At 38.6% G+C, this 17,209-nt stretch overlaps 1 protein-coding gene across 1 annotated transcript in view; it reads right to left on the bottom strand.

Annotated features, from left to right (window-relative positions):
• GCSAML (germinal center associated signaling and motility like) overlaps positions 1 to 17,209 on the bottom strand; it is a 120,460-nt gene that overhangs the window by 14,090 nt on the left and 89,161 nt on the right. The window contains exons 3-4 of the mRNA XM_025467843.3: positions 11,694 to 11,753; positions 767 to 816 (exon numbers count right to left, since the gene is read on the bottom strand). Coding sequence (XP_025323628.1) covers positions 767 to 816; positions 11,694 to 11,753 — 110 coding nt within the window. The remainder of the gene's footprint in view (positions 1 to 766; positions 817 to 11,693; positions 11,754 to 17,209) is intronic.

The following is a 17,209-nucleotide window of genomic DNA, read 5'->3' as shown; positions in this document are numbered from 1 at the left end:
AGTATTATGCTAAGCAAAATAAGACAGAGAAAGACAAATACCATATGATTTCATTCATATGTAGAGTTTAAGAAAGAAACACACCAAACAAACCAACGGTTCCCAGAGAGGAGTTGGGCAGGGGATGAGTGAAATAAGTGATGACATTAAGGAGTGCCTTGCTGTGATGAGCACTGAGTAATGTTTTGAATTGTTGAATCACCATATTGTACACCTGAAGCTAATAAAAACTGTATGATAACTATACTAGAATTAAAATAAAAACTTAATAAATTCAAAATGTACAATTCACAAGGAAAAAGAAGAAATTCAGGATACCCAGGAAAGAATGGAGTATTTCTTATAGTACAAATAGCTAAGAATCTAGTTTTCCCCCCCTCTTTCTGTATTTTACATGTCATTTGATTAACACTCTCTTGAGTTATTAGATTTTTAGCAAGGTAAATAAATGATTACTACTAACAAAAATGAGTTTAAAACTTGAGAAAAAAATTAAAAATTTAAGGAAATCAAAAAATAATATACAGATACTACTGTCATACAAAAAGTAATGAGTAATGAGTTTTGTTAGACAAAAAGGAAAGAAAGAAAGAAAGAAAGAAAGAAAGAAAGAAAGAAAGAAAGAAAGAAAGAAAAAAAGAAGGGCTAAGACATCCCTAGAAGGACCCCAAGCTGTGTTTCCTGTCTAGCACAGTATCAGAACTAATTTAGATGTTTAAATTTACAACTTCCCTTGTCTTAAAAATGTTATGAAGCAATGACTTACTTTTCTTATCTTGAATTTGATTTTGTCTCTCAAATGTAGTCATTTCCTGCCTATAAAGGAAAGATATAATAACATGAGACAGCCCAGTCATCTGAAGCTGAAAACATACTTGAAAGAAAGGTTTCATTATTCTTAACCTAATGTCATTGGTAGATTTACAATTCAAATATTAATTAAAATTAAAAGTCTGCTTACTCCAGCTATGTCTGAAAAACCAGGAAACATAACCATAACTGATTACACTGTTGAAGGATATGTTAATTAACCTAATAAGGGGAATTCTTTTCACAAAGTATACGTATATCACATCACCACATACACTTTAAAAATTTTTAAATTTTGCTTGTCAATTATAACTCAATAAAGCTGGGGGGGGAAAAACAAAAATCTAGGAAAAGTGTGGTGCCTGGGCGGCTTAGTTGGTTAAGTATCCAACTCTTGACACCAATTCAGGTTGTGATCTCAGGGTCATGAGATTGAGTGCTGAAGTGGACCCCATCCTGGATATGCGGCCAACTTATGATTCTCTCTCTCCCTCTCCCTTTGACCCTCCCCCTGTACATTCACTCTCTCTACAAAAAAAATCTAGGAAAAGAATAAGAAGTAGAAAATAAAATTCCATATTTTATGAAACTTAAGGAATTGCTAAATTATCATACTATGTGTAATGTACCATATGTATGAAAAAAAAGTTGTGAAATATAGTAATATTTGGAACATTTTATTTATTTTTAAATAATAAATCAGAAGATCACTGTAAAACCATACTTGAATATGATAGGGTGCAAAGTCATGTTACAAAGAAGTTGGTGAATGATGAATCTGACTTGCTCAGCCAGTTCTGTGGTTGAGGATCTGACCATAAAACCCAAATCTGTCTAAATTCACGTTGTGGATTATCACCATCAACTACTGACTGCCTATTTTAAATAGTGAGACTGTGGCTAGCTTTTGCTTCCAGACTGGAAATCTCCCTGGATTTTCTTACCTTCCTTTATTATTATTATTTTTTTATTGACCTGTGCTAAAGTTTAAACTGTGTCCACCCCCAAATAAACTCCCAGTATATTGCAATGTGACTTTATTTGGAGACCGAGCCTTTCCAGAGAAAACTGATTTAGAATGAGATTGGTGAGGTGAGCTTTCATCTAATTTGAGTGTTGTCCTTATAAGAAGAGGAAATTTGGACACAGACAGGCATACGGTGAGGAAGATATGAAGACAGTCACATAAGCCAAGGTGAGAGGCCTCAGAAGAGACCCACTCTGCTAATACTTTGATCTTGTACTTAGGGCTTCCAAGATTATGAGCAAATAAATTTCTGTTATACCTCTTGGTCTGTGGTACTTCGTTATGGCAATTAAAGCAAATCAATGCAGCCTTATATAGAAATTAGTTCAGAAAATATTAAGGGTTAATACTATACTCACCCTTATCATCTTTGTTTTCTAAAGAGGATTGCCTGTAATCCCCACACCTATTTTGACTCTTCCACCACATAAGTCTTCACACATGTTAGAAGATAAAGATTAACAAATTGCCCTCCTCTCATTTCAGAACAAAGATGGACAGGAGATGACATGATAAAGACGAAACCACAAACACCTGCAACTCTCATGCAATGTTTGTTACCAAAAATACTTAGAATCAATATGAAGCAAAGAAAAAAATAAGCATTAACTCAAATAAAATAGTAGTAGATTAATTTCTCTCAGACAGTAAGAAAAATAAGGACATAGAATATCTGAAATACATAATTAATCAAGTTTCCTTAACAGATAAATTTCAACTTATGATCCTTTAAAAAAAGTCATTGGAATATTCAAAGCCTATAGGGCATAATAGACATAATACTAGTTAGCTTATACTTAGTACATACTGGTAGCACCCAAGCATGTGCTAATGAATGAATGTTAATTTTTTAAATGTTACCTTAACAACCACTATCTAAAGTTGTACTATTGGGCAGCCCCAGTGGCCCAGTGGTTTAGCGCTGCCTTCAGCCCAGGCATGATCTTGGAAACCCGGGATCAAGTCCCACCTCGGGCTCCCTGCATGGAGCCTGATTCTCCCTCTGCCTGTGTCTCTGCTTCTCTCTCTCTCTCTCTGTGCCTCTCATGAATAAATAAAATAAAATCTTTAAAAAAATAAAGTCGTACTATTTTTAATTGTAAGACTATTTTTCATAAGAAGAAATCACATTGAAAGAATATAAGTCAATTGGAGAAGGACAAACATTATATGGTCTCATTCAATAGGGGAATATAAAAAATAGTGAAAGGGAATGAAGGGGAAAGGAGAAAAAATGAGTGGGAAATAACAGAAAGGGAGACAGAACATGAGAGACTCCTAACTGTGGGAAAAGAACTAGGGGTGAGGGAAGGGGAGGTGGGAGAGGGGTGGGGGTGACTATGTGACTGGCACTGAGGGGGGCACTAGATGGGATGAGCCCTGGGTGTTATTCAATATGTTGGCAAATTGAATATCAATAAAAAATAAATTTATAAAATAAATAAATTGTATTAAATCTAAAATATATAAATAAATAAGGAATATAAGTAACTTGTTTAAAGTTGATGAACAATATATGACAAAGAACTTTGATAAAATCTGCAAGCAGAAATAACAGACACTGATAATAATGCAATAAAACCAGAATTTATTATTAAAAATATACAACACGCAGGAGGGGCTGCGCGCCCTGGGAGCAGCTCTGAGGTGGCTCCGGCCTAGGAAGAGGCTCTGCGCGGAGGGGGCTGCGTGGCCCCAGGAGCAGCTGGAAGGGGCTGGGGCGGTGGCTCCGTGGGGAGGGGGCTGCACCACGGGGAGCGCGAATTCAACAGTGCAGGTCCGGAGCACAGGGCGCGGGACACAGCCCAGGACCCAGCCTCCCCCCGGGACAAGCAGAAGCCGGGAGGGCCCAGGACAGCAAGGACGCTCCTGCCCGGAGCTGAGCAGATCAGCGGCCCCGCCCCGGAGCCTCCAGGCCCTGCAGACAGAGAGCTCTAAGTTACTGCAGGAGCTGACTCCAGGGCTCCAGAGCTGGCCCCGCCACTGCAGTTGTTCCTTCTGAATCCTCACGGGGTAAACAACTCCCAATGAGCCTCACACTGGCCTCACCAGATAAGCCGCTTAAACAACACTCACTGAGCCCTGCACCAGGCAGGGGCTGAGCAGCTCCCCCAAGTGCTAACACCTGAAAATCAACACAAAGGGCCCCTCCCCCAGAAGACCACCTAGATGGACAGGGAATAAACAAATTATTGACCAAACAGCACTGGAAAGTTCCAGGAGAAGTCAAGTGACTTACAGTATACAGAATCAAGGATATCCCCCTTGTTTTTTTTTTTGTTTGTTTGCTTTGTTTTGTCTTTTTCTTTTTCTTTTCTTCTTTCTCTTCTCTCTTTTCCCCCTTTTCCCAATACAACCTGTTTTTGGCCACTCTGCATTGAGCAAAATGACTAGAAGGAAAACCTCACCTCAAAAGTTAAGCTTGCAAATACCAAAGATAAAGAGAATATCCTTAAAGCAGCAAGAGACAAGAAATCCCTGACTTTTATGGGGAGGAGTGTTAGGGTAACAGCAGACCTCTCCAAAGAGACCTGGCAGGCCAGAAAGGGCTGGCAGGATATATCAGGATCCAAAATGAGAAGAACATGCAACCAAGAATACTTGATCCAGCAAGACTCTCATTCAGAATAGAAGGAGAGATAAAGAGTTTCCAAGTAAGGCAGGAACTGAAAGAATATGTGACCTCCAAACCAGCTCTGCAAGAAATTTTAAGGGGGACTCTTAAAATTCCCCTTTAAGAAGTTCAGTGGAACAATCCACAAAAACAAGGACTGAATGGATATCATGATGACACTAAACTCATATCTTTCAATAGTAACTCTGAACGTGAATGGGCTTAATGACCCCATCAAAAGGTGCAGGGTGTCAGACTGGATAAAAAAGCAGGACCCATCTATTTGCTGTCTACAAGACACTCATTTTAGACAGAAGGACACCTACAGCCTGAAAAGTAAAGGTTGGAGAACCATTTGCCATTCAAATGGTCCTCAAAAGAAAGCAGGGGCAGCCATCCTCATATCAAATAAACTAAAATTTACCCCAAAGACTGTAGTGAGAGATGAAGAGGGACACTATATCATACTTAAAGGATCTATCCAACAAGAGGACTTACCAATCCTCAATATATATGCCCCGAATGTGGGAGCTGCCAAATATATCAATTAATAACCAAAGTTAAGAATACTTAGATAACAATACACTTATAATTGGTGACTTCAATCTAGCGCTTTCTACACTCGATAGGTCTTCTAAACACAATATCTCCAAAGAAACGAGAGCTTTAAATGATACACTGGACCAGATGGATTTCACAGATATCTACAGAACTTTACATCCAAACTCAACTGAATACACATTCTTCTCAAGTGCACATGGAACTTTCTCCAGAATAGACCACATACTGGGTCACAAATCGGGTCTGAACCGATACCAAAAGATTGAGATCGTCCCATGCATATTCTCAGACCATAATGCCTTGAAACTAGAACTCAATCACACAAGAAGTTTGGTAGGATTTTGATGGAATCTTGTCTCACATTTAGATCTTTCATCCATTCTGAGTTTATCTTTGTGTATGGTGCAAGAGACTGGTCTAGTTTCATTCTTCTGCATGTGGATGTCCAATTTTCCCAGCACCATTTATTGAAGAGACTGTCTTTCTGCCAGTGGATAGTCTTTCCTCCTTTATCGAATATTAGTTGACTAAAAAGTTTAGGGTCCACTTCTGGATTCTCTATTCTGTTCCATTGATCTGTGTCTGTTTTTGTGCCAGTGCCACACTGTCTTGATGACCACAGCTTTGTAGTACAACCTGAAATCTGGCATTGTGATGCCCCCAGATATGGTTTTCTTTTTTTAAAATTCCCCTGGCTATTCGGGGTCTTTTCTGATTCCACACAAATCTGAAAATAATCTGTTCTAACTATCTGAAGAAAGTCCGTAGTACTTTCATAGGGATTGCATTAAACGTGTAAATTGCCCTGGGTAACATTGACATTTTCACAATATTAATTCTGCCAATCCATGAGCATGGAATATTTTTCCATCTCTTTGTGTTTTCCTGAATTTCTTTCAGAAGTGTTTTACAGTTTTTAGGGTATAGATCCTTTACGTCTTTGGTTAGGTTTATTCCTAGGTATCTTATGTTTTTGGGGTGCAATTGTAAATGGGATTGACTCCTTAATTTCTCTTTCTTCAGTCTCATTGTTAGTGTATAGAAATGGCACGTACTTCTGGGCATTGATTTTGTATCCTGCCACACTGCCAAATAGCTCTATCAGTTCTAGCAATCTTGGGGTGGAGTCTTTTGGGTTTTCTAGGTACAGTATTGTGTCATCGGCGAAGAGGGAGAGTTTGACTTCTTCTTTGCCAATTTGAATGCCTTTTATTTCTTTTTGTTGTCTGATTGCTGAGGCTAGGACTTCTAGTACTACGTTGAATAGCAGTGGTGAGAGTGGATATCCCTGTCTTGATCCTGATCTTATGGGATTGGCTCCCAGTGTTTCCTATTTGAGAGTGATATTTGCTGTGGGATCTTTGTAGATGGCTTTTAAGATGTTGAGGAGTGTTCCCTCTGTCCTTACACTCTGAAGAGTTTTGATCAGGAATGGATGCTGTATTTTGTCAAATGCTTTCTCTGCATCTAATGAGAGGATCATATGGTTCTTGGTTTTTCTCTTGCTGATTTGATGAATCACATTGATTGTTTTATGAGTGTTGAACCACCCTTGTGTCTCAGGAATACATCCTACTTGGTCATGGTGAACAATTTTCATAATGTACTATTGTATCCTACTGGCTAGTATCTTGTTGAGAATTTCACAGAGGAAGACAGACATGGCCAACACGCACATGAGAAAATGCTCCACATCACTTGCCATCAGGGAAATACAAATCAAAACCACAATGAGATACCACCTCACACCAGTGAGAATGGGGAAAATTAACAAGGCAGGAAACCACAAATGTTGGAGAGAATACGGAGAAAAGGGAACCCTCCTGCACTGTTGGTGGGAATGTGAACTGGTGCAGCCACTCTGGAAAACTGTGTGGAGGTTCCTCAAACAGTTAAAAATATACCTGCCTTACAACACAGCAATTGTACTGCTGGGGATTTACCCCAAAGATACAGATGCAATGAAACGCCGGGACACCTTCACCCCGATGTTTCCAGCAGCAATGTCCACAATAGCCAAACTGTGGAAGGAGCCTCGGTGTCCATCAAAACATGAATGGATAAAGAAGATGTGGTTTATGTATACAATGGAATATTACTCAGCTATTAGAAAAGACAAATACCCACCATTTGCTTCCACATGGACGGAACTGGAGGGTATTATGCTGAGTGAAGGAAGTCAATCAGAGAAGGACAAACATTATATGTTCTCATTCATTTGGGGAATATGAATAATAGTGAAAGGGAATAGAAGGGAAGGGAGAAGAAATGGGTAGGAAATATCAGAAAGAGAGACAGAACATGAAGACTCCTAACTCTGGGAAATGAACTAGGGGTGGTAGAAGGTGAGGAGAGTGGGGTTGGGGGTAAATGGGTGATGGGCACTGAGGAGGGCACTTGACGGGATGAGCACTGGATGTTATTCTGTATGTTGGCAAATTGAACACCAAGAAAAAATAAATTTAGTATTAAAAAAATAAATATAATAAAATTTTAAGAAATTAAAAAAACTTTTAAATAATAAAATTGGTGACAAAACAAAAATAAATAAATAAATAAATAAATAAATAAACAAACAAATAAAAATATACAACAATGTTTGGCATTGAAAACAATTCAGGACCACAAAAACACAAAAAGTAAAGTAAAAAAATATTTGGCAATAATACAACAACATCTGGGATACAGACACCATGGAATACTAATCATTCATCAAAAGGAATGAAATTTTGCCATTTGCAACAACATGAATGGAACTGGAGCGTATTAAACAAAAAAGATCAGTGGGAGAAAGACAAATACCATATGATTTCACTCATGCAGAATTTTGGAACAAAACAGATGTATATAGATAAGAAGGAAAAATAAAATAAGGCAAAAAAAAGAGAGAGGCAAACCATGAGACACTTAACTCTAGGGAACAAACTGAGGGTTGCTGGAGAAGAGTTAGGTGGGCACTGGGTAACTGGGTGATGGGCATTAAGGAAGGCATGTGATGTGATGAGCATTGGGTGTTATATGCAACTGATGAATCACTAAATTCTACCTCTGAAACTAGTAATATAGGATATGTTACTTTAACTGAATTTAATCAAAAAAGAAAAAATATTAGAGGAAAAGTTATATTTGTACATGCTCTCATTTTTTAAATTTTTTTTATTGGAGTTCAATTTGCCAAGATATAGCATAACACCCAGTGCTCATCCCACCTAGTGCCCCCCTCCATGCCCATCACCCAGTCACCCCAACCCCCCAACCACCTCCCCTTCCACCACCCCTTGTTCATTTCCCAGAGTTAGGTGTCTCTCATGGTTTGTCACCCTCACTGATATTTTCACTCATTTTCTCTCCTTTCCTTTTATTCCCTTTCACTAATTTTTAAATTCCCCAAATGAATGAGACCATAAAATGTCTGTCCTTTTCTGATTGACTTATTTCACTCAGCATAATACCCTCCAGGTGCATCCACGTTGAAGCAAATGGTGGTTATTTGTTGTTTCTCATGGCTGACTAATATTCAATTTATACATAGACCACATCTTCTTTATCCATTCATCTTTCGATGGACACCAAGTCTCCTTCCACAGTTTGGCTATTGTGGACATTGCTGCTAAGAACATTGGGAAGCAGGTGTCCCAGCATATCACTGCATCTGTATCATTGGGGTAAATCCCCAGCAGTGCAATTGCTGGGTCATACATGCCCTCATTTTTAAACGAGAAAAATTGAAAAAACAAAAATTAAGTTTTGAATTGAAAGCAATTAAAACAGAAAAATGGAAAAAATCAAGGACAGCAAAAATAAGAATCTAATAAAGATAAAAGCAATGACACTGTGACATCCTGGAAAAAACACAAAGTAGAAGTCAGATTGGGGTTTCCAGGGGTTTCGGTGAGAAGAAGGTTGATAAAAGTCTTCCATATCTTGATTGAGATGGTAGTCACATGACTACATGCTTTTCTAAATTTATCAACTTACCTAAAAAGGGTGAATTTTAGTGTGCTATACCTCTGTAAACATAAATTTTAAAAAGCTAAATGACTTAAAAGAGCTCACACCATACCTTTTGTAAATATGTTTAAAATCATGAGTTAAATGATAATATTCTAATGAAAATGAAATAACCAAAATTGACTCAGGATGATGTAGATAATGTAACTTTACTCAAAGAACATCATCCTGTCAAATTAGCCAAAATGAGATTGAATTTAGTTCTAGCTCATATGTCGTATATATTTGATTTCAATTGACTCAGGTAGCCGAAACAGTTGAGATCTTCCTCATCAAATTAGTTAAATTTCTGTGAGTCCCATTCATAAAATTTGCAGCTTCTATGGAAAACAGTATGGAGGTTCCTCAAAAAGTTAAAAATAGAGCTACCCTATGGTCCAGCAATTGCACTACTAGTTATTTGCCCAAAGGATACAAAAACACTAATTCAAATGGATGAATGCATCCTGGTTTATAGCAGCTTTATCAACAATAGCCAAATTATGAAAAGAACCCAAATGTCCATCTACTGATGAATGTATAAAGAAGTGATATATAATGGAATATTACTCAGCTATAAAATAGAATGAAATCTTGCCATTTTCAATTATGTGGATGGAACTAGAGGGCATTATGCTAAGTGAAATAAGTCAGTCAGAGAAAACCACCATGTGACTTCACTCATATATGGAATTTAGGAAAGAAAACAGCAGTGCCTGGGTGGTCCAGTCAGTTAAACATCCAACTCTTGATTTTAGCTAAGGTTATGATCTCAGGATCATGAGATTGAGCCCTGGATTGGGATCTGTTTTGGACACTGAGCCTGCTTCAGATTCTCTCTCTCCTTCCCCATCTGTCCCTCTCCCCTCTGCTCACTTTCTTTCTCAAAAAATAAATAAGTAAAATATTTTTTTTAAAAAAAGAAGCAAAACATGCAAATCGGGGGTGGGGAAGAGAGAGGCAAACCAATAAACATACTCTTATCTATAGAGAACAAACTGATGGTCACCAGGGAAAGTGTGTGGGGGAATGGGGGAAATAAGTGATGGGGATTAAGGAGGACACTTATCATGATGAGAAGCGGGCATTGTAAGTGTTGAATCACTAAGTTGTTTTCTGAAACTAATATAACACTGTATGTTAACTATACCGGAATTAAAACTTTTTAAAAAGTGGATGGGGACACTTTGGAGACATTTAATTTCTCATTTAATTACTGTCTATTTGTAATAAAAACTTGGATATATTTGACAACATCAACACTTAAGTTCCTTTAAAGGGGAAGAATTGGAGAACATCACCTAACACAGATATCATTTTATACACAATAAAGCAAAAGCCAAGTTTAAACAACTTTTTGTTGCACAGAACCAGTTTGTGGAAGCCTGAAAAAAGGACCTTGTTTCAATAACATCATTTCTTCGGCTACATAATGTAAAGGAGATTAGTTACAAGAATGGCATAGCCGCCCCACTGTGCAGAGAAAATTTAAGTGAAGTACTTAGGAAATGACTGATTCCTGCAAACTTCATTTCATATCAGCAATAAATATGGGCCTTCCCTTTCATCCCTCAACCTTTCACACTTAAAGAAGGGGGCATCTCAGATAAAAACCCAGATCTTGAGATGCAATGATTAGGAAAGAGGTTGAGTGCAAAGATATGGAAATCCCATGATCAGCAAACAAGGCAGGGTTTATCTAAGCTGGGGCAAGATATCAGTGTCCAGATAGCTGTTGTTTTTCCACTCTTTTTTTTTCTTTTTTTCCACTGAGTATCTTGCAAAATTTGGGCAACAGATAGGCAAGTCAAGCAGTGGTCAAAGCCTCAAAGACCACATGGTCTATAAAGGAAGATGGACTATAAAGAGCTAATTTTTTTCCATCTCATCAATAAATGTTAGTGATAAATTTTTTTTTAAAAGTTAAACTAATATAAAGTTACTAGGTGATAGAAAGGTATAGTGGATGGTGCAGGAAATCCACTGGGTGTGGAAGCAATGTGGAGGTTCCCACATTGTATACTCAGGGATGTTTTCTGGAAGAGAGTGTCAGAACTAGAATTTTCAGAAAAAGATGCTATCAAGCACAAGCACAGAAAATAAAAACCATGAGTGGTAAAAGATTAGTGTGCACTAGGGCTCTGGGTTCAGGCTGAGCTTCATGGCTTCAAGAACATGAAATGACAGGAAGATAATGGGTGAGGGAGGAGGGTGGGGAATTAAATCAGAGAGATATGCAGGAGTCAATCCTTATAGGATTTCAGTCTTCAGTGAAGAGTTTCGTTTTTATTCTGGATGTAATGGAGAGCAATTAAAGGATCTCATGGGAAAGGCATGATGAAACTTATATTTTCCAAAGATTATTCTAAGTATGAGGAATAAGTTGGTGGTGTTGCCGTTGTAAATAGCCAACCCAAAATAAACATATTTTATTTCAGCTATATGTTTGTACTTTGTGCTTTATATAGTCAGGAAGGAATGAAACATGTGCACTAATACTCCATTTCTTTTGTTTTGAGCCTCCAGATAACCCTTCTGCCAAGTCTTAGAGGCAATCACCAAAGAATTCTATGAGTTTAGCTCTATGAGGCCTAAAATAAGATGTTGGCTCTTATGAGACAGAGATTCTCAGTCCCTTGTGAGACAGAGGTGAATCTTAGAGAAAAATGATGCAATACACTAGGTGCTTACCATTTTCTTTCCACATCTTGGTTTACATTCTTGAGCTCCTTTTGATTGTTTCTCAGGCAACTAGATGGAAACACATAGAAAAGAGATTCTTATCTCCCTTCAAATGTTTTCACCCCTTTCTCTTACCATTAAGATAAAGCCTGCTTTTCCTTGTTTGCCAAACTACCCTGTCCTTTATAACTGGCAGGAATTCACAAATACAGAAGAATGTCTATGGTCTGACATCTCCAGAAGAGGTGGGAGAGGCCAAGAATAGAGAAAGACCCTAACAGGAAGGTGTGGCTCCTCCAGTGAGCCAAAGGGACACCAGAAGCTCTTGGTTTATTCATTCCCATGAAATACTTGCACCATTAATCCTGGCCCTCTAATCCAGAGCAAGATTCTCCAAACTCTGCTGTTTGGCCATCCATACACATATACAACACTCTAATCCACACTTACATTCAGAGAACTTTGTTGTGCATATTACTCCTGGTATTTTCCCAATAATTATCATCTTCCTTATAAGCAAGCACTGAGTGATGGAATTAAGGCTAGAGAAATCAATGGTTACACAATAGTAAGATACAGACAAAAGTGAATGATTAAGTTAATCAAATTTGTCACTACACTGGTCATCCAAACAGTATTTTTTTGGAATGGTCTTTATCTGTTACTATCACACCTCCAACACTTGTCTATTCTCCTGCTTCTATGTAGGACTGAAGACAAAGTATTCCAGACTATAAGCCTCACTCTTGCTTACTGTCATTCAGAGAAGACATTTCCTTACTGACAATGATTAAAAGTTCAAGAACATGGTAAGATATTGACATATTTGGCCAGTAGGCAAAAAATAGAATCTTTTAAATACAAAGTAAATCAGATTTGAGGAAGAAGAACCCTTTTTGGAGATGAGTTCTTATGTAGAGATTTCGGGATAATATGCACAAATGATTAAATTTAGATGTTATCGTTACTTCATAGCATTGATTATAAATCAGGCAAAAGTTAATCTCAATGTCCCATGTGTTCTCTTCTGTTTTCCTAAAGTCCAGTTTTCTCAAAGTTCCTATTTTCTAAACTGGTCAATGAAAAAAGAATATACTAAAATAATTCTCCTTGAGGTTATTAATGATTCACTGATTTACCCTTCTAAGAGAGATTTGTATTTTAAAGTTAAAAACAGGAATACAAAATCCTTCACATTAAAAGGAATGTAATTAGAATTCCATGTCATTATTACTTAACATAAATGTTCACTAAATCTTGCCGTAGATAAGTAATTTTTTACTCAAGCAGAATTCAGATAACGTCAGGCCATAGGTGACGTACAAAGATTTGTTAGCTGAATTAATGAATCATCTAACACTCTGTCATTAAAACAATAGATATTAAATGAATTTTTAAAATGTATCTTGGTCAAAGTGTTGAGATAATGTGTGATTTTTGCATACTTCCTGGAATTTCCAACTTTTTTTTAACTTTCCAAATATTTGGCATTAATTTATGACTTCAAAACTCCATAGATAGGGAGGCAGGGCAAGATGGCAGAAGAACAGCGTCCCCAAGTCACCTGTCCCCACCAAATTACCTAAATAACCTTCAAATCATCCGGAAAACCTACAAATTCGTCTTGAGATTTAAAGAGAGAACAGCTGGAACACTAGAGTGAGAAGAGTTTGCACTCTATCAAGGTAGGAGAGATGGGGGTGGGGAAAGAAATAAAGAAACAAAAGGCATCCAAGGGGGAGGGGCCCTGCGAGGAGCTGGGCTAAGGCAAAGCGAATGCCCCCAGGACAGGAAAGCACCGCCAGGAGAAGCAGGAGCTTCACCAATATTCCCGGATGGAAAGGCGCTCCCAGGGAGTTAGAGCAGGATCCCAGGAGGGGCGGGGATGCCCTCAGGCTCCCTGGGACACTAACAGAGCACCAGCGCCCCAGGGAGAGTGGGCCACACCCAGCGGCCAAGCTCCCTAAAGGGCTGCAGGGCAGACCGGCTGGACCTGGGAACAGCTCAGAGGTGGCTCAGGCAGCGGCTCTGCGTAGGACAGGCAGAAGCCAGGAGGGCACAGGACAGCAAGGACGCTCCAGCCTCCAGGTGGCCTCAAGCTGAGCAGATCAGCGGCACCGCCCCCAGAGCATCCAGGTCCTTGTGGACTGAGAGCTCGTAGTTACTGCAGGAGCTGACTCTAGGCCTGGAGAGCGGACCCAGCTACTGATGTTGTTCCGCCTGGGGCCTCACAGGATAAAAAGCCCCACTGAGCTTCACAGTGGCCTCACAGGTTAAACAGGTTAAACAACTTGTACTGAGCCCTGCACCAGGCAAGGGGCTTAAGCAGCTCCCCCAAGTGCTAACACCTGAAAATCAGCACAGGAGGCCCCTCCCCTAGAAGACCGCTAGACCGACAGGGGAAAAACAAAATATTGACCAAGCAGCACTGGAAAGTTCCAGGGGAAGTCGAGGGATTTAAGTATACAGAATCAGAGGATACTCAACTTTCTTTTTTGTTTTTGATTTCTCTTTGCTTCCCCCCCCCCTTTTTTCTTTTCTTCTCTTCTCTCTCTTTTTTTTTTTCTTTTTCTTTTCTTCTTTCTCTTCTCTCTTTTTCTCCTTTTCCCAATACAACTTGTTTTTGGCCACTCTGCACTGAGCAAAATGACTAGAAGGAACACCTCACCTCAAAAGAAGGAATCAGAAACAGTCCTCTCTCCTACAGAGCTGCAAAATTTGGATTACAATTCAATGTCAGAAAGCCAATTCAGAAGCACTATTATAAAGCTACTGGTGGCTCTAGAAAAAAAACATAAAGGACTCAAGAGACTTCATGACTGCAGAATTTAGGTCTAATCAGGCAGAAATTAAAAATCAATTGAATGAGATGCAATCCAAACTAGAGGTCCTAACCATGAGGGTTACCCAGGTGGAAGAACAAATGAGTGACATAGAAGACAAGTTAATGGCAAAGAGGGAAACTGAGGAAAAAAGAGACAAACAATTAAAAGACCATGAGGACAGATTGAGGGAAATAAGTGACAGCCTGAGGGAAACAAATCTACGTTTAATTGGGGTACCCGAGGGCGCTGAAAGGGACAGAGGCCCGGAATATGCATTTGAACAAATCATAGCTGAAAAATTTCCAAATCTGGGAAGGGAAACAGGCATTCAGATCCAGGAAATAGAGAGATCCCCCCTAAAAAAATAAAAACCGTTCAACACCTCGAAATTTAATAGTGAAGCTTGCAAATTCCAAAGATAAAGAGAAGATCCTTAAAGCAGCAAGAGACAAGAAATCCCTAACTTATATGGGGAGAAGTATTAGGTTAACAGCAGACCTCTCCACAGAGACCTGGAAGGCCAGAAAGGGCTGGAAGGGTATATTCAGGGTCCTAAATGAGGAAAACATGCAGCCAAGAATACTTTATCCAGCAAGGCTCTCATTCAGAATAGAAGAGGAGATAAAGAGATTCCAAGACAGGCAGGAACTGAAGAATATGTGACCTCCAAACCAGCTCTGCAAGAAATTTTAAGGGGGACTCTTCAAATTCCCCTTTAAGATGAAGTCCAGTGGAACAATCCACAAAAACAAGGACTGAAGAGATATCATGATGACACTAAACTCATATCTTTCAATAGTAACTCTGAACAGGAATGGGCTAAATGACCCCATCAAAGGCGCAGGGTGTCAGACTGGATAAAAAAGCAGGACCCATCTATTTGATGTCTACAAGACACTCATTTTAGACAGAAGGACAACTACAGCCTGAAAACAAAAGGTTGGAGAACCATTTACCATTCAAATGGTCCTCAAAAGAAAGCAGGGGTAGCCATCCTTATATCAGATAAACTAAATTTTACCCCGAAGACTGTAGTGAGAGATGAAGAGGGACACTATCTCATACTTAAAGGATCCATCCAAGAAGAGGACTTAAAAATCAATATATATGCCCCAATGTGGGAGTTGCCAAATATATCAATCAATTTATAACCAAAGTTAAGACATACTTAGATAATAATACACTTATACTTGGTGACTTCAATCTAGCACTTTCTACACTCGATAGGTCTTCTAAGCACAACATCTCCAAAGAAACGAGAGCTTTAAATGATACACTGGACCAGATGGATTTCACAGATATCTACAGAACTTTACATCCAAACTCAACTGAATACACATTCTTCTCAAGTGCACAGGGAACTTTCTTCAGAATATACCATATTCTCAAGTGCACATGGAACTTTCTCCAGAATATACCATATACTGGGTCACAAATTGGGTCTGAACTGATACCAAAAGATTGGGATCGTCCCCTGCATATTCTCAGACTATAATGCCTTGAAATTAGAACTAAATCACAACAAGACATTTGGAAAGATTTCAAACACTTGGAGGTTAAGGACCGTCCTGCTAAAAGATGAAAGGGTTGACCAAGAAATTAAGGAAGAATTAAAAAGATTTTGGAAATATTTCATACACGTGGAGGTTAAGGACCATCCTGCTAAAAGATGAAAGGGTCAACCAGGAAATTAAGGAAGTATTAAAAAGATTCGTGGAAACTAATAAAAATGAAGATACAACCGTTCAAAATCTTTGGGATACAGCAAAAGCAGTCCTGAGAGGGATATACATCACAATACAAGCATCCATCCAAAAACTGGAAAGAACACAGATACAAAAGCTAACCTTACACCTAAAGGATCTAGAGGAAAAACAGCAAATAGATCCTACACCCAGCAGAAGAGAGTTAATAAAGATTTGAGCAGAACTCAACAAAATCGACACCAGAAGTTAGGCCCAGAAGTTAGGCCCAGGACCCTAAGCAGAGAGCAGTGCCTGAAGAGTAGAATGAAAAGTGGTCTCTGCAACTGCAAATATGGAAAACCAAAACATTTCCATCTGTCTGAGTCTAAATGGCTTCATTACAACATGATTGAATTGAAACAACACCCTCTCACTGCTTTAATGGTAATAAATAAGAAAAGTCCATGGCTGTTTCCAAAGACCACCATCTCCATCAGAACATGGTAACAGATGTGTGTCAGAAAATTTATCAATTAAAAATGGTAAGTCTCAGTATTCTGAAGCAGAACATGTTGTCCTCTGCTTTCCTCAAATGAAAATTACAAATGCTTCTCCATAACAGCCAAAAATCATTTATAGAAAAACTTCTTTCCATAAAGCATAAGCACAAGTTTTAGGGTTAAAGTTTTAAGGGTACTGTCATTGTAATCAAATGATCCATAATCTAAAAGACTTGTACATGTAATCACGAAAGTAGGTAGAATGTGGTTAGTGCCATAAATGCATATAAACCATTTAGAAATCATAAAAATGTGAAAGAATAGCTCCTGGCAAAGATCAGGAAGATATGGCATTTGGCCAGGGCATTGCAGAATGAATATTTTGATGAGTAAAGAGGGTTGAAAATGTACTTTGGAGTAAGAGTTTTGATAGCCAGTGCACACAGCTTGAAATCAAACGATTAACCAGTGGTCAGATTGATGATGGTATAAGGTCCATGTGATATATTTAGGGT

This window comes from Canis lupus, chromosome 8 (genome assembly GCF_003254725.2).
Source record: "Canis lupus dingo isolate Sandy chromosome 8, ASM325472v2, whole genome shotgun sequence".
Taxonomy (NCBI): domain Eukaryota; kingdom Metazoa; phylum Chordata; class Mammalia; order Carnivora; family Canidae; genus Canis; species Canis lupus.
The sequence above is the reverse complement of the archived record's forward strand: the minus strand, read 5'-3'. Positions and strand labels throughout refer to the sequence as shown.